At 36.4% G+C, this 18,860-nt stretch overlaps 1 protein-coding gene across 19 annotated transcripts in view; it reads left to right on the top strand.

Moving 5' to 3' along the window:
• The window catches only part of PAM (peptidylglycine alpha-amidating monooxygenase), a 282,912-nt gene that overhangs the window by 107,058 nt on the left and 156,994 nt on the right, over positions 1-18,860 (top strand). For 16 of the 19 annotated variants that reach the window (XM_037985229.2, XM_073010788.1, XM_008014056.3 and 13 more), the window contains exons 2-3: positions 3,365-3,829; positions 4,827-4,947. In XM_037985229.2, the coding sequence (XP_037841157.2) occupies positions 3,738-3,829; positions 4,827-4,947 (213 nt within the window). In that variant the 5' untranslated portion in view covers positions 3,365-3,737. Of the gene's footprint in view, positions 1-3,360; positions 3,830-4,826; positions 4,948-18,860 lie in introns of those variants that run through there. The other 3 variants (XM_037985245.2, XM_008014051.3, XM_008014054.3) reach the window with 2 other exon arrangements.

Here is an 18,860-nt window from a genome sequence, read left to right as displayed (position 1 = left end):
CAGAAGTCAAATTGCTATGTGAATGGATATGCACCCTTTAGTCAGTTTAACCATAAGTCATTCAAGGAAACTGCATAAAATCTCCTTAAAAGAAAATGAAATTTACAGTTTGGTAGTCATTTTTATTTGTTTTTCTCCAGCAGAAAGTAATTTCTATAAGAGTGGGAACTTTATCTGTCTTGATTATCACCATCCCCAGCATTCAGAGTCTCAGGCATTCAATATATATTTGTTTCAGCAACAATAATAGGGAGCATTTATTATGTGTCCAGCACTGTTCTAAGGGTACTAATTTAGTTTTTCCTGGCAACAGCCCAAAGAGGTCGGTAATATGATTATGCCCATTTTGCAGATGAAGAAACTGAAGCTAGAGAGGTTAGGTACTTGTCTAGTTTCACACAGCTAATACATAGTGGACCCAGGAATCGGGCAGTTTTCCTTCAGTTTACAGGTACCCACTATGCTGTACTGAGTCTCTTATTAATGAATACACGAATGAATGGTCAAAATGGCCATCATATTTATTTGGCTCTTTGACCAGTAATAAATGCCAGCTATCTTTTATGAAAATTAGAAGGAATGGGCTGCCTACTTTGTAAGAGCCAAATTAGTTTTATGGTCCTCTGGACTAAGCTGTACTTAACTACTACTAATACTCCTCCTGGAATTAATATCCATATAGGTATAGGTTATAAATCATTCTTACCTGAAGATTTTATGAATATGTAAACAGAACATTTGCTTTGTATTACAAATAAAATAGTAAATCTGGGCCTGCAGCTTGAGTCTAGGAGGCAGAACTTTTATTATTTTATGAACATACTCTGTTCCCCAGCTGGGCTCCTTTGCTCCTGCCATTTCCCTGTACCTGTAATGCTCACTGTTGACCTCCCACAGTGGAAACTCCAACTGTCCTCCAAGGCTTGCTCGATAGCCACCCCTTCCACTGAATACTGCTTTACTCTTCTTTTTTCTTGCCCTCCTTTTGAAGATGTTTTCCTTCTTCAAAATTCTGAGTCTCTTTTTATAGTACTCATATAGAATACTACATTCTAAATATACCTTATGTTACTGTGTAAAGTTCTCATCTCCCTTAATAGACTATAATCTTTTTTAGTTTTATTCATTTTATAAAACTCCAGTATGTATTACAATCTTTTGTATAAAGTTCTGAAACTAAGGGTTTTTTGTCTTTTTTTTTGATGAGTGAAGGAATTATCTCAGCGAAATATATTTAAAATTTTTAAATCTTAAATAAGAATACTAATAAAATGTGATTATTATATGTTCTATATTATCCAGAATTATTTAAAAAAATGGGTGGACATGTTTTTTTTTTTTTTTTTCATATGAGGATTTGTATTTTGTCTTTAGCTTGCAAGTCATCCAGAAACAAGAAGCATAATTAGCTTTCATTTTTATAAGACCTTTTGTTCTATTCATGGCTACAAGTACTAACTTTGCTTCTACCCACAACTTTAATTCCCTTTTCTTTAAGTGGGTGGTTTAGGGACATCAAAGGTAATAAAATCAAAGAGATAAGTGGAATATTTTTTTCAAAGGCTACTACTTAAGGGTGTGTTCCTGTTAGAGAATTTTAATACTTAATTTGTTTTCAAGTGTTTGTGTAATACCAAATCTCCTTGCCAACTGGAAGAGGGACTGTCCTTGAATCCTGTTCTGAATGAAATATTAAAATATAACCCCTTCTTCATATATATATAAATATATATATATTAAAAAAAAAAAACCAGGGAATGTGAAGTATTGTCATTTGATAGGATTATACTTTGTTGCTAGCAAAGGCAGTAGCATAGCCTTCAGGCCAATTGTTTCTCTTCCTCCATAAGGAGTTCTTTCCTTTACCCACAGGATAAGGATAAAGCTGAAGGTTTTTGTTTCTGAAAGCTCAAACAGCAAGCCAAAGAGAAAGTTCAAACAAATATTATCAGTCTTTTAAAAATGTCATTGCTTATGTAAATTAGCTGGTCTTTGACTGCTGGTGAGCCTCAAGCATCCTTGAATTGGTTGGATGTTAAGTCAGGTTTTATTTATATTTGGTATATGGTATGTTTCTTCTATCTATAAAACACTGATCATGAAGAATCTCACTTCATTTAAGGTTAGTGCTTTTTTATTTGTTTTGGTTCTAGGTTTTTGTTTTGTTTCGTTTTGTTTTAGATTAGCTTCACTATCTTGCGATTTCCAGAGGCTGATGTATTACTGTGAAGCATTTCAATATGATTTTTCCTTATTTTTTCTTTTTACTGTTACACATCTTCCCATTGAATTCATTTGAGATTCTTGGAACCATGTTTATAGTTACTGATTAAAATAAAACTTTAATCTCTTTCTTTGGAAGTACAGTATTTTTATATTGTGAATTATACAGTTTTAATTTATGCCTTCAGACTAAAATTTGCAGGTTTGATACATAGTCTTAAATATATTCAGTCAAAATGTGAATGTTTTCAAGTTTAGCCTAGTTGAGTCCTCTTATAACACATTGAGCTATAACACTGGTTCTTCAGGCCTCTCATTTGTGTTAATGTGATGTTCTTCATCATAACCTTTGTCGATAAAATTCATCTGGGGGTCAGCTTAGAGTCTCCCTACTCTTTCTAATTATGTTGTAAAACTCCAGACTTTGGAAAGGATATCTTTTGGAAGGCATGCCTTCTAAGTACAAAATTATTTTGCATATGAGATGCAGGATTTTTAAATGGGCATTTACATCTTGTGTATCATGTTAGCTGTAGAGTTTTGGTTTGTTTTAAAATAATTCTGAGAACTTGGGCAATTCTGTGATGATCCTTGGGAGTTCTTGGTAGGAGGTATCTTTTCCTCTTGGATCTCTAGCTCTGTGATGCATGTATATAAACATGCCTTTGTTCTCAAAGTCTTTTCCTATCTGATTACTGTGGTATCCAAGTGCTTTGTCTTTGCCTCTCTTCGTTTTGTTTTGTTTTGTTTCCTTGTGCCTTAGCCGGTCATTTGTATGATGTTTACATTCAGCAAAGAGGTATTAAGAGCATTTTTGCTGAGAGAAAACAGTGATAGAGGAAGTAAGCAGAAATTCAGAGTGGGGTAGCTGTGAGGGATAAAGCGGGGAAGAAGTAGGAAAAGAAAACAGGAGTGGGTCCGAGGGAGGAAGAGCAAGCAAAGACAGAACACCGGCTCTACTCGGGGTTCGTGAAATCTTGGGGTCTGGCTGTGGGGGAGGGAGCTCAACAGACCAGCATTTTCCCCAGGCTTGGGCGCAAGCTTGTGAAACTACTAATCTATTAAAGAACCTCAGCTGGGATTTGCTGAGGACAAATGCTGTAACGTGTTAGTCATCCATTATCTGCTTCTATTTTTGCAGGTTCTGAATGATGACTGACGCGGGTTTCGGTGATACCCCTCACAGTCCCTGTCATTCCGGAGTGATAAGGCATCCGCGCGTCTAGCCCCAGCGCCAGGGCACGTTAGCGGCGCTGGAGGGAGGAAAGCTTCCGCCTGCGGGCCGGACAAAAGTCCCGCCTGCCCACGGCTTTCTGCCCGCCGCTCGTGACCGAGACGCCTCGCCGAGGCCAGCTCGCTGCTCTCGCGGGCGGATGGTGTGTGGCCGCCGCAGGACGCCCGCCGCGCCCGGGCCATGAAGTAGCGGTTGCTGGCGGCGCCGCTGCCCCACCGCCGGCCCCAGCCCCGCGCTGCGCTGCCCGGTCCTCTCCCGGCGGGGCCGGAGCGGCGTGGACATGGCTGGCCGCGTCCCCAGCCTGCTAGTTCTCCTCCTTGTTTTTCCAAGCAGCTGTTTGGCTTTCCGAAGCCCACTTTCTGTCTTTAAGAGGTGGGTGTTCGTTGTTCGGGTGCTTTCTGTGCATGCTGTTGAGAAATGTAATCACTTTTATGAACCTGAGTGTTGGCAAAAAAGACGAGGTTGATGTTCTTTGCTGGAATGACTTGGAATTTTAGCACAGTAACTTCTTGTGAAGTCCCCCGTGCAGAAGAAGCCCACTGTATTGTAGCCAAGCAGTTCTGGCTTTCAAAACTCCAATTAGAAGTTGTGATTTCCAATACTAATCACTCCCTCTTGGGGAGGTATTTCAGGAACTACAATATAGTCGCTTAGACTTGAATACCTTCTTGTTTATAACAGCTTGAAGAATAAAATATAAAGATACATCAGTGTCGAGGAGAAGCAGATCATAGACTGTAATAGCTCACAAGGAAACACTGAGCTGTATACAAACGCCTACTAATTACCTTATTAAATATTTATGTACTTGTACATTTGTAATTCACATCGCAGTCTTTTATTTCTTCCTCCTAACAGCTCTGCCTCCTAGCAAGATTATGGTTGACTTTCTTGTTTCTATCTAGTAATTCTGGACACCGAAAATAGTTACAAAAATTTTTACTGGGTTATGGTTAATATTTCTGCCATTTGAAAATTGGCATGCCTGTGATAATTTGTAATGTATTAATACTGTATCTTCATTAACCTGAAACAAATATATGTTTTGACATACATATTTTTATATGACATAATTTTTAAATAAATTTTCAGTAAAAACATGTACGTTTTTATTGAATGGAGTTTTAGATATAGCCTGGTTGATTGCATTGGTTATATTTTGTTTACAAATTAGGTATATATTGTTATTGGACTATAAAATGAAAATCTGAGTATGTTTAAGAAAATTATGTAGTCATCACATCTTTAGAGTTTTCATTGGGTTTAAATCAATCATCTTTAAGGTCACAGAATTCCTTTCTTTCACCTTCTCATGTTGAGTTTAGATCCCATTATGTTCAAGAATATTGAAATTGCCCTCTTTTTTAAGGTTTAAAGAAACTACCAGACCATTTTCCAATGAATGTCTTGGTACCACCAGACCGGTAATTCCTATTGATTCATCAGATTTTGCATTGGATATTCGCATGCCTGGGGTTATACCTAAACAGGTGAGAGGAATTCTTTCTTTCTTATTCACTTGTTCTGGATACAATCTGTAGTTAAAGTAAGGAAACTGCATTTACAGCTGTAATAACTTCTTTAAACGTAGGCATTTGCTTTCAAGGATCCAGCTAAGGCTAGAATAATTGAGTATTATAAAGAGGGTTACGTCTTTCAAGGTGAATCTTTCACTTAAATTTTGTTTTTAAAATTTTACTGATATTGTCATTTGTGGTTTGAAATGGAATGTCGAAAATTTACATTTTGAGATTCTCTGTGGAGTAGTTAGCCTCTGTAATGCAGCATGCAAGTATGCATTAAAATATGAAAAATTATTCTAATAAAGGAAAATGATATTGCGCAGCTGCATTTAGCTACTTTGTTTAAGTATCCTTTTATTGCAACCACAAGTAAAGAAATAAAAACGCTTTTACTGCTAAGAATTTGAAAAACAAAACATTCCACACTTTTAAAAGTTAAGAAAACTGTTCATACAGGTGGCTGATTGTGAGTTTTCTTTAGCCTGACTTGCTTGATATAAGAGATGTATTTTGAAATAATGGCAAAGCTCATATAAATCTGACTTATAGAGCGTTTTGAGTAGAACTAGGTTGTTGCTAAGGCTTTCCCTCTTTTAGGTACACACAAGAAGCTCAAGCCCACTGCTGTCATGTGTGCAAGGTGTTTCATTAAGCATAAAAAGGCTACAATTAATTATGCTTTGCAGCCAGGCAGTGCAGGGATTTATGTGTGTCATTAAAAGATAGTCCTCTTCTTTTGAAGGGCTGCAGAGACAGGGAAAGACCTGGATGTTGTAGAGCTGCAGTGGCTGATGACTCATTGTTGCAGATAACATTCCATTTTTCTTTTCTTTTTTATTTTATTTTCAGTACTAGGAAAATAAAGGTATTTGTATTCTACTTATTGGGCAGAATTCCCTTTGCAATTGACATCCAAAAGCTCTAGAGAATACGCATGGGCCTTTTTTCGGGACTAAGAATTGGCATTCATTTATTTGAAGACCTGTGTATGCTTGTCTATAAATAACTACCACTGTAAAAATGACTTTCGCTCCCTCCTCATCCCCAAATGACCATGCAGATGACTTTTTCAGTTGTTACTGTGCTAGCTTTTAATTTCATAAGCTTTTTATTTAGTATTTAACCACAAGAAATGTGATGAGATTGAGACTAGGAGAGAAGAACAACAGTTGCTCACTTATGAAGTGTGCCTCTTTTCTCACTTTTAAAAGTCGGATTTCCCCCTATATTTGCTTGAACTGAATGTGTTTCTTTAAAAATATCCACTCATTGGGTTTTCAAGCACTCTTTTCCCACAAGGATATTATTTTATCAAATAGTCTTTTGTTGTGGTTCATTATTATTGTTATTCTTTCTTCTCATTATTTAAGATTAATAACATTTAAATTACTTAATAATAATGGGCAATTGCAGTGGGGTCAGTAATCTCAGAAAGAGGTCTTAGAGGAATTGATTATAAAAGGACATAGAGGAGTTCCATTTTCATAAAGTAAAATGTGTTCATTCATTTTTATAATCTACAGTTATCAAAATAACTCCATGGGGAAAGAACATACATTGTTTAAATAATTGCTTTTTATTTTGCGCTATCTATATTCACCTTTGCCTCATGCAGTGCACATTTGCTGGTTGCCTTTCCAGGCAAATAGCTGGTTGCCTCCTTGCTCCTTCTCTGAGACCATGTGATTCCCAAGAGCTTCCTACCCAGGCTCCAGAGATGGAACACATGGACCATGATTGATAATTGACTGTATCCCACCTCCCTTTCCACAATGATTGGTTCAAAAGAAAGCGTGTGATTTAGACTATTCAAATCTTAGGACTTTTGCTGAGAATGTATTTTTCTGTTGCATGTAAGCAGTAGGCTTGTACGCTAGGGTCTGCTGAGTTCATGAGGGAGCCATGCCTAGAATAAAACTAACACCATAGAGGGCAATGCAGAGAGATTGAAAGAACGTAGATACTTGGTGACATCACTAATTATGCAGTGTTCAGTTACGTTAGCCTTTCTTGTTTCAATAAAGTTGAGTTTTGTCTTACTTGCAACTGAAACTCCTGGGTAAGTGATTCAGTTGCCCTGCCTGACAGCTTAGAATTGCTTGTTCGGTGGCTCAAGCCTGTAATCCCAGCACTTTGGGAGGCCGAGACGGGCAGATCACGAGGTCAGGAGATCGAGACCATCCTGGCTAACCCGGTGAAACCCCGTCTCTACTAAAAAAATACAAAAAACTAGCCGGGCGAGGTGGCGGGCGCCTGTAGTCCCAGCTACTCGGGAGGCTGAGGCAGGAGAATGGCGTGAACCCGGGAGGCGGAGCTTGCAGTGAGCAGAGATCCGGCCACTGCACTCCAGCCTGGGCGACAGAGCGAGACTCCGTCTCAAAAAAAAAAAAAAAAAAAAAAGAACTGCTTGTTGAGTATTTCTTCCATTTTTTCCCCATCACTCTATTGACCATGTGCCATGAGTATGTAACTTGGTTCAGCTGACATTCAGATCTTATACTTTGTAAACTTTTATGAGAAATGGTAGACTCTCCATTGAATATGCCCAGGAAGAGGTAGATAGAGAACCTTCAGAACCTCTTTCCTTCTGAATTTGGTGTTCCACTGAGGAAGACCAAGAGCTCTGATGCCGTAAGTACTTTTGAAGAAAGTATTATTTTCTTAAAATGAAGGTAAAACCAAAGTTTTACACAAGTCCTTAAGAGGAATAGAGGTGAAAAAAAAGCAAGAAAGAATAATGAAAAAGTATTAAAGGGAAGAAACAAAAGGTAGAAGGGAAATACGAAGAGTTGACCAAAAAATAAAATGAAAAAAAGGTCCAAGAAAATAGAATCGTCCAGGACAAAAATAAAAGGAAAAAATTCAGGAATAACTGGACTATGAAGATAGAACGTTTAAAAATCCTGAAAGAAAAGAGGATGAAGGAAAATGTAAAAACAAGGAAAGACATTGAGTTAAATGGCAGAGGATTTTCTTTTTTTTTTTGGATGGCAGGCAATCAAGAAGAGCAACAAACTCTAAAAGAAAGAAGGAACAGAGAAACAAGAACTTGAGTTGGGAATTGAGAGACATCATGTTAATTAAAGAAATGGATTCATTCCACAAGATTTTTTAAAAATAAAGTACATCTTAAGTTTTGGCAATAATGAAAGCTACATCAATACGTCTGATGTGTATCCTTTCTTTGGAAAACTTGAGATTGTTATGTAGGCTTAGATAAACAAGCAGATGTAGAACAGAGGTGGAAATAACCTTAGACATAATACAGATAGTGCAACTAAGTAATTTTACAGTTGGAATACAAGCCTAGATTAGTGTCTTATCAAGGATATCCAGTCATGTCAGGCCTCTGAGTTGCCAGTCTGCCATACCACAGGACTTTAAAGTGGCAATTAAACATTTCTCCTATTAAACTAGATCCAGTGAGTCCAGAAAAAGTGGTTTATTGTCTGTTGCAATATCAATTTTATAATCAAAATGAGCTCATTCTGTCTCTTCTCTGACTTAAAAAATTTGAAAATAGTTTTCATCCTTTTGTAGAAATGGATAATCAGTGTTTAATCTCTGTTAATCAGTGTTTTTCCAGCCTTTGGGAAGATTAGAGAGAAGAGTAGACAGCTTTTAAATAGCCTATCATAGAGATAAAGTCAGGATCTGGTGTTCCGTGGCACTGGCTTCAAATCCAGCAGAGACATGAAGTGGTGATATCTTGAGACTTCTCTTTTAGCACTGTTTCTTTCTTTCTTTATTCCCTTTCTCATCCAGGACCCTCTGGACTTTTGCTGTCACCAACTCTCATATCAACAAACAAAAGAATTTGATAAACTGCCAGTTCATGGTCGTAGTACGGTGATATCAATTTGACATGTTAACTATCCCTTGGGTGTTTGATTTTAAAATAAATAAAGGTATAATTACAATGATTTTCCATAAAGTTTATTGCCTAAATCTAACTCAAATCCAGGGGTTAGAACAGAGGCATTGGGGCCAGGCTGACAGCATCTGGCCTCAGCTCTTGCAGTCTCAACTCAGATTTGTTTCTTAACCAGCTAGTTCTGTTCCTTCTTCTGTAGAAAGGATAACAATAGTTTATTATCCTACCCTACCAAGGTTGTTCTGAAGACTGAGTGACATGATGTTCAGTTGCCTTGCACATGGTAAGATCTCAGAAAATGTATACTAATATTATTATTATGTGTGTTCAGGGAAATGTGAATGCACCTTGACATTAGAAAGAAATTGCTAACCCTTAGGCTTTCAGCAATGGCTTCATGGAGAAGCTAAGACATTGCAGTAATTGTGAAGGAGATGAAAGCGAACCAAATGAAGAAAATAGAAAATATAAACCTAGGCAAGAGAAACCTTGGATAAAGGATAAAGTACGCAAAGAAGTAAATCTTTCAGTATCCTTAAGTATTGGTTATTTTCATTAAAAATGGCCCTATCATAAGAGAATGAGAGGAACACTGAGAATGTATATGCTTTTCTCAGAAATTATTATACATCTTTATATTGCTTGGAGATGTTATTAAAAGAAGTCTCATCGGTTTGAAACCTTTTGTTTTATATATATATATGTATATATATGAAGGAAGATATTTAATTTTGTAAAATCATGTATTTTTTGCAAATTTGTTTGCATTTGTAAGTTCTTAAGCTATATAAGACAATCAGAGGTAATATACAAGTTAAATATAGAATTGTTTTTATTAAATTCAGAATACCAATTAAATTAGACTTTGTATATATGTTATTTAGTTGTTCAGCAGTTTGGCTTTTGTCTAGTTTTAAGGCTACGATAACGTTAGGTTATTTTTTAATTCCATCATTGTGTTAAAAAGATGTACGTGTCCTCCGTCAGTGCTGAAAACTCAGAGTACAATTAGCAACAGGGCCTACTTCAGGGTGGAGGGTGGAAAGAGGGAGACGATTAAAAAACTAACTACAGCCTACTCATACTTTTACCTGCGTGATGGAATAATCTGTACACCAAACCCCCATGACACGCAATTTACCTGTATAGCAAACCTGCACATGTACTCCTGAACCTAAAAGTTACAAAAAAGAAAAAATTAGCAAGGAATCCAGAAAAAAAAAATGAGACTTTACTGGAATAGTTTTTAGTACTTTAGGGATTGTGATTTCCTTATCTTCTCTCTGGTTGTTAGTACATAATATTTGTATTCTTTTGAAATTAAAATTTCAAGCTTTCTCTTGGACATGAGAATAAAAGGAAGGGAGACACCCCACACTACCATTTTTCTGTTTCCCCTCATAGGCTAGCTTGACTTTCAGTTTAAACCTCACTGCAGAAGGGGAGAAAACCAATAGCCTTTCGGGCACCAGCTGGTAGGATATCTCTTATACCTCTTTTGGAGTAAATGGATCCAAGCCCTTCATGAAGCAGCTGTGCGGTTGTTGGGAAGCACCTAAAGAAGATCACCATCCAACTCCAGGAGCCCCACGGATTTCCGTATCACCTCTGTGTGGTCAGCAGCCATGGTCCAGCCTACCTTCCCTAGTGCTGTGATCTGTCCACCACTATAGGTCCCACCCTCATTCAACTGAATCTGTACAGTAGAAGAGACATAGCACATGAGGGTTACTTTTTGAGCCAAATACATTTGATTGGGAAGAACTACCTGGAAAGTCTTAAGAATTATGAGATCACATTGGGGCTTGATGGGAAAGGGTGCAGCGACCCGTAAGTGACATCTGCCATGAATATGAAAGATAAAAGTCACTCCAGTGGCCAGTCTCTAAAAAGAACAACCCTGGGTGAAGATTGATTGCATTAAGTCTTTGTTTTAAAATGAATATGAGTCATGGCTTTTAGTGGTTCTTTTTCTCGTATTTTTTTTCTCCTTTCACAGAAAATAAAACTAGCATGGTGATCTTCCTATCGAAGGAGGCATATTGAGAAACATCCTAGTCCTAGACTAGCATTTACTTTTTATTTAGAAAGACTTATGCAATGTGTATAAAATTACAAGATTTATGAATAGAGCAACAAAATAAATTAAAATGCTGTATCTCCTCCCTCCCCAAATTGAGAAACTAATATTATCTCCATTCTGCCAATGGGAAAGCTAATAGCAAAGAAAGTTGCGTGATTATTAGAAAGGATGACCACCAAGCCCTTTTTTTGTTTATTTAACCGCCACACATTCATTCTTTTTTCCCTTTCTATTTTGAAAGCTCAGGACTGATGTCATTTAAAACAATACACATCAAAATCTTAGATTAGATATATTTGTATATTTACTCTGCTTTATTGGCAAGCGTCAATTATATGAATTAAGTAGATTACAAAAATGCTAAATGGCTTTTGTAAATGACAAATTAAAGTCACTTGTCATTCACTGTCAATTGTTTAAATTTAAATTATGATGCTTCCTCTTTGTTTTTACTGAAACTTATTTAATGTCCACTTAGGGAGGATACAATTGAACTATTAACAATGATTTTTTTCTGTGAGGATAATAGAAACATGCCACATATGTGGGTTCAGAACTGCAAGTATGATTATACCTTTACCATTTTTTTTCCTTTCTTTATAAAAAATGAGAAACAGAAGAGAGTATTTGTTTTCAATCAATTTTGAGTATGTCTGAATTAACACGATGCTTGAGAATATTTTAAAATTAGCTACAGTGTAAAAGACTCCTCATGATCACCTAGTTTCTCAATAAGGTTCAGAGTCCTTTTGTTTTTTATTTTTATTTTTCTAGTAAATATTTTAAAGGAGAAAATATACTGAGTTTTCATTATGTAACACTACTAAATGGGGCACTTTACATACATTGTCTCATTAATTCCCATAAAAAGTCTGTGTTCAAGGCATTATTATCCCCACTTTTTATATTAAAAATTGAAACCAGAAGAGATTAATAACCCGTTCATAGCAAATAACCAGTAAATAGGAGAACAAGGATTTAAATATAGATTTACTTGAATCTGAAACCCATGGCTCATTTTATAATTCTGTGCTGCCAATCTGTTAATGATCTGTCTCCCACAGACTTTTACTATATGTGTTTTTATTTGTGCAGGTGTGTGTATATATATACACATACACGTATATTTTATTCTACATATATTGTTAAATATAAGCTCTCTTTTATTAAACAAAACCTACATTACTGGCTTCATCCTAAATTATTATTATTATTATTTGAGGTAGGATCTCACTGTGTCAGCCAGGCTGAATGCAATGATACAATCAAAGCTCACTGCTACCTCAACCTCCTGGGCTCAAAGGATCCTCCCATCTCAGCCTCCTGAGTAGCTGGAGCTGCAGGCACACACCACCATACCCAGCTTAATTTTTAAATTTCTTTTAGAGATGGGGTTTTGCTGTGTTTCCCAGGCTGGTCTCAAACTCTTGAGCTCAAGTGATCCTCCTGCCTCCGTCTCCCAAAGTGCTGGGATTACAGGTATGGGCCACTGTGCCCAGCCCATCCTCAATCCTTGAATAACTTTTTCTTATATCTTCTAATGCCTATGCAGAAAGACACGCTACTAATCTGAGTACTGACAAGATATTCTTGGTCACTTGGCTGTTAAAAGTGACTGCAAAGACTCACTTTGCAATCAAGAATTTTTTTTGTTGTTATTCTTATCTAAATCTAAACTAGAGGTTAGCAGATTCTTTCTTAAAGAAGTGTCATATAGTAAGTATTTTCAACTTGTGAGCCATATAGGTTCTGTTTTGACTGTTGTAGTTAGAAAGCAGCTATAGATACTATGCAAATGAATGGCTTGGCTTTGTTTCAATGGAAAACTGTGTTTACTAGAAGAGGCAGCCAGCCCACAGGCTGTAGTTTCCCAATCCCTGATAGAAACAATTGCATATGCCATTTAGGCTAATAAATGGATTTAACCTTTGTCATCTCATGAACGGTGTCTTCTGAGTTACAGAACATAAAGAATAAAAATACCAATGCAAGGTTAACAGTGCTTTGATCTTTGTTCCTTAGTTACCTATTCAGTTTTCATGAGTAAATGATTATAAACAAGAGTTCTCTTATTTGGAATATTGTATTTCAGAGCTCTCCACCTCACTAGATGGCAATTCCTGTGTTATAATTTCTCTTGGCCAAATACACTAGAGTCTTTATTTATGGTTCTTTTCTCCCTTATAGCCTGTAAACAATATGCTAGTAAATCCTGTTCATCTTATCTTCCAAATGTATCCAAATTCCAGCCTTTTCTCACGACAGCCATCTTTTCAACTCTGGCCCAAGCACCACCGTCTCTTTCCTGGATTACTACAATATCCCTCCTAACTGACCTACCTTGTACCCATGCACCCCTGCAATCTGTGCTCCACTCAGCAGCCACAAAGATTCTATTAAAACAGAAGTCAGAGCACATTACTCTTCTACTAATACCCTTGAAGAGTTTCCTGCACCACTCACATGTAAAGCCCAAGACTATATACCTCCTTCCAAAGCCCTGCATCTTTCCTGACCTCCTTTCCCACTTTTGTGTCTCTCATCCCTCATTTCTGTGTTATAAATAGTGCCAAAGATAAACAAAGCTGGACATTTCTAAAGTAGTAGGGACAGATTTTAATCAACAATGGATTTGTACAAAAATAACTGGGCATTTTAAAGGGAGAATTAGGGAGTAGGAAAAAGTAGTAAGTGGGGGCTCAGTAGAGTTGGGGAAGTGAAACATTACAAAGGGTTAGTTGGCGTAAACCCGATTGGACCAGCTGTGTTTGCTAGCTGGAAATTATTGAAGCTATGATTCCATCCCACCACAGAGACTGGAAGACAGAGGCTCTATTCTCAGGTATTGGCTGGAGCAAACAGTAGATTTTTTTGGCAGCCTTGAGTTTTATCAAGCAAGCACTTTAAGTGGAGCTAGAGTCATCTTAGGGATATGGCATTGAGCTGTTAGAAACTGTTAGTGTTTGTTCAAGTCTTTATAAGCCAAGGTGGAGGCCTAGTCAAGAAGAGGGCTTGGAGGAGCCTGGCTGGGGTTTAGTCAAGGAGATAATATTTGTCAGTCATTATAGATACAAAACAAATCAAAACTCTGTCCAACCACTTGCTGGCTGCAAGACCTTAGGCAAGATACTAAACCATAATGTGCTTTAGTTTTCTCATCTGTAAAATTGGGATAATATTAGTTCCTATCTGATAGGATTGCAGTTAAGTAAATTAATTTGTGTAAAGCTCAGTAAATGCTCAGTAAATTTAGTTATTAATATTTCTGTCCTGAACTACATTACAATGGATTAGTTAAGAAATGTTATCAAGTAGCTAATGCAAGGCCCTATATGATAAATACATTAGAATACTTGAAATAAAGAATTACCGAGGATCAACTTGCTAATAAAGAGAGCAATTGCAACAATATTTCAGTCAGGACTGCAAGCATAATTTTCTAGAGCACATTATGGAAATGGGTTAGAATCTACATTTCTCTCTTGCTTTATTCAGAAAATATTTGTGGAGGCAGTAGGATTTGAAGAATGTAGTTCAAGAGGTAGGGAGAAAGACTTGGCAACAAAAGTTTAGAATTCCTGTAAAGTTACCATTCTAGAAACAGGGCTATAAACAGATGAAGTTTTCAGAACCTTTACCTTTATAATTTTTCTTTGAAAGAAACTAGTGATTACTAAAGGCACAATTTGCTAAGAGAGAGAAAAATTTATACACTATAGTCATAAGATATCGTCACTGTCAAATATTTAAAATAAAAATTCAAAGTGGGCTACGTGCAGTGGTTCACACCTGTAATCAACACTGTGGGACACTGAGACAGGAGGATTGCTTGAGGCCAGGAGTTTGAGATCAGCCTGGGCAACATGGAGAGACCCCCATCTCTACAAAAAAATGTAAAACAATTAGCTGGGTGTGATGGTGTGTGTCTGTAGTCCTAGCTACTCAGGAGGCTGTGACAGGAGGCTCACTTGAGCCCAGGGAGTTGAAGCTGCAGTGAACTATGATTGTGTCATTGCATTCCAGCCTATATGACAGAGTGAGACCCTTTCTCAAAAAAAAAAAAAGAAAAAAATTCAGTGAAGTTGGTTAAAATCTCTATATATAATTATAAAGGAATAATCCCTCTATAATTATTAATACATAAATATCCCTCTGTAGGATATTTGGTGTATCAAATAGATCTCAAAAGGCAAATACATAGTATTTGAATATTTCAGTCAATAGAATAATTTTATATATACAGTCATGTTCTTCATAATGATGTTTCAATCAAATGGACTGAAGATTATAATGAAGCTGAAAAAGTCCTATCACCTAGTAATGTAGCTTTCATGACTTCATCATGCACATTTTTGTGGTGATGCTGGTGTTAACAAACCTGCTGTACTGCCAGTTATATAAAAGTATAGCACATACAATTCTGTTTAGTACATAATACTTGATAATGATGATGAACAACTATGTTATTGGCTTATGTATTAACTATACTATACTTTTTATCATTATTTCAGAGTGTACTACTTCTACTTCTTAAAAAAAAAAAAAAAAAAAGGTTTATTGTAAAAGAGCCTCCAGTAGGTCCTTCGGGAGATATTTCAGAAGAAGGCATTGTTGTAGAAGATGACAGCTCCATGTTATTTCCCCTGAATACCTTCCAGGAGGACAGGATGTGGAGGTGGAAGATAGTGATATTAAATAATCTTGACCTGTGCAGACCTGAGCTAAAGTGTGTGTTTGTGTCTTAGTTTTTAACAAAAATGTTTAAAGTTAAAAAAAAAAAAAAAATAGAAAAATGCTTATAGAATAAAGACATAAAGAAAATATTTTAATACAATTATGCAATGTTTGTTTTTTAAGCTAAATTTTATATGAGTCAAAAAACTTAAAAATTAGTAAGTTTATAAAGTAAAAAGTTACAGTAAGCTAAGGTTAATTTATTATTGAACAAAGAAAATTCTTTTTTTTCTTTTTTTGAGACGGAGTCTTGCTCTGTCACCCAGGCTGGAGTACAGTGGAGTGATCTCGGCTCGCTGCAAGCTCTGCCTACTAGGTTGAAGCCATTCGCCTGCCTCAGCCTCCCCAGTAGCTGGGATTACAGGTGTCCCACCTGCCACCACGCCCTGCTAATTTTTTGTATATTTTAGTAGAGACGGGGTTTCACCGTATTAGCCAGGATGGTCTCAATCTCCTGACCTTGTGATCCACCCACTTTGGCCTCCCAGAATGCTGGGATTACAGGTGTGAGCCACCATGCCCTGCCAGAAAATTCTTAAATAAATTTGTTGTAGCCTAATGTACAGTGTTTATAAAGTCTACAGTAGTGTATAGTAATGTCCTAGGCCTTCACATTCATTCACCGACTCACCCAGAGAAACTTCCAGGCCTTCAAGTTCCATTCAGAGTAAGTACCTGAAATGGTTTGGATTTTTATCCCTGCCTAAGTCTCATGTCAAATTGTAATCCCCAGTGTTGGAGGAGGGGCGTGGTAGGAGGTGATTTGATCATGGGGTCATGAGGGCAGATTTCTCGCTTGCTGTTCTAGTGATAGTAAGTGGGTTCTCATGAAATTTAGTTGTTTAAGAGTGTGTAGCACCTCTCCCTTTGCTCTGTTCTCCTTCTCTGGCCATGTAAGATATGCCTGCTCTCCTTTTGCCATCTGCCATGATTGTAAATTTCCTGAGGTCTCCCCAGCCATGCTTCCTGTGCAGCCTGCAGAACCGTAAGCCAATTAAACCTCTTTTCTTTATAAATTACCTAATCTCAGATAGTTCTTTATAGCAATGCGAGAGCGGTGTAATACAGTATCTTATATAAGTTTACCATTTTTACCTTATGTACCATATTTTTACTGTACCTTTTCTATGTTTAGATATGTCTATATATACACATTTCATTGTGTTACAATTGCTTCCAATATTTAGTGTAGTATCATGCTATACAGGCTTGTAGCCTAGAAGTAATAGGCCATACCATATAATCTAGGTGTGTAGTAGATTATATCATCCAGGTTTGTGTAAGTACACTCTATGATGTTTGCACAATGACAAAATTGCCTGACACATTTCTCAGAACATATCCCCATTGTTAAGTGGCCTGTGACTGACTGGGTGTTGTGGCTCATGTCTGTAGTCCCAGCACTTTTGGAAGCCGAGGAAGGTGGATCATTTGAGCCCATGAGTTTAAGACTAGCCTGGACAACATAACGAAATTTCGTCTCTACAAAAAATACAAAAATTAGCTGGGCATGGTGGTATATGCCTGCATTCCCAGCTACTTGGGAGGCTCAGGTGGGAGGATCCCTTAAGCGTGGGAGGTGGAGGTTGCAGTGAGCCAAGATTGTGCCGCTGCACTCCAGCCTGGGCAACTGAGTGAGAATCTGCCTCAAGGGAAAAAAAAAAAAAAAATAGTGACATATGACTGCATTTAACACGTAGTAAATATAATCTAACATATGCATGTAGACAAAATTTATATTTGGGGAAGAGAATATAAATTCTTTCCCAACATGTAGAGAATACTTATAAAAATTACATAGCAGGATATTAACAGGTTTTAATTGACTATAATAATTAGAATTTTTATACTCATGTCCACTCATAATTCAATAAAACTAGAAATAGACCAAGAAATGACATCATGGAGGACTTGGCTGCTTAGAAATTAAGGACCATTTTTCTGCACAATCCCTGAAACAAGGAGAAGATCAAATCTGAAATTTTAAATTGTCTAGAGAGTAATGACTCTTTAGTGTATCCAGGAAGGAAAATACTGGATAATAAAACCCATGAGACCCAGCTAATGAAGTACTGAGAGAAAAAATAATAGCCTTAAATTCCTTTAAATGAAAAATAGAATAAAGTAAAATACAAATATAAACTCAAGTTAAGAAATGAAGATAAATATTAAAATCAATTAAAAAATGAATAATGATAAAAACTAAAAATAATAAATAGGTTCAAAAATGGAAAACATCAACAAAATAAATTATTTCTTTGAAATGTCCTTTAAAATAAACTCATGCCAAGCCCAAGCATTTCTTAAATGCCAAAAATTATGCATTATTAGGAGTTAGGATAAAAGGAATTTTTAGACACTGTTAGGTGCAGCTGTGTCAGTATATTTTATAATCTTGAGGAAATGGATGATTTTCTAGAAAAATAACTGATATTTACATAGAAAGATATTTAAAAACTTAACAGGCCACTAACTGTAGAAGAGACTGGAAAATTGAAAAATAATTTTTATACATACACACACACACACACACACACCCACACACACACCCACACACACACACACTTCTAAAGATGAGAATTATTTAACCAAAAACACTGAGAAAAATTAAACACGCAAATGGCAGAAAAAGATTAAAATACCAAGTATATAAAGAGTTCCTATAGATTTTGGAGAAGACAAGCAGCCCGAAAGAAAAATAAATTAAGAATATGAATGTAACAGAATGACAAAAATTCAATTGTGTGAATAATCAGATAAATTAAGGGAAAAAAGTTACTGTATTTTTTTACCCATTAATTTTGCAAATATTCAAAAGAGGTATGATATACAGAGCTTTTAAGGATGGGAAGACATGGGACCGTTTCATACATTGCTGGTGGGAGGGTGCACTGCTACAAGCTTTATAGAAAGTTATCTAGAGTTATCTTCTAAAGTAAAACTACTCATATCCTTAAAATTTTGGGAGATCATTCTATAGAATTTTATGAAATAAATGAAGGTCTGAGTTAGAACTACATCTTTTGCCCTAGAAATATTGCCATTGTATATTAAGTGAGAAAAACAAACCTCAGAGTCATGTGCAAAAGTGTGATCCTATCTTTTTTTTTTTTTTTTTTTAATTTCAGAAGTTTTGGAGGAACATTTGGTGTTTCTTTGGTTACATGAATAAGTTTTTTTAGTGGTGAT

The sequence above is a fragment of the Chlorocebus sabaeus genome, chromosome 23, assembly GCF_047675955.1.
Source record: "Chlorocebus sabaeus isolate Y175 chromosome 23, mChlSab1.0.hap1, whole genome shotgun sequence".
NCBI lineage: Eukaryota > Metazoa > Chordata > Mammalia > Primates > Cercopithecidae > Chlorocebus > Chlorocebus sabaeus.
Note: the sequence above shows the minus strand (reverse complement) of the source record. Positions and strands in the feature narration are given on the sequence as shown.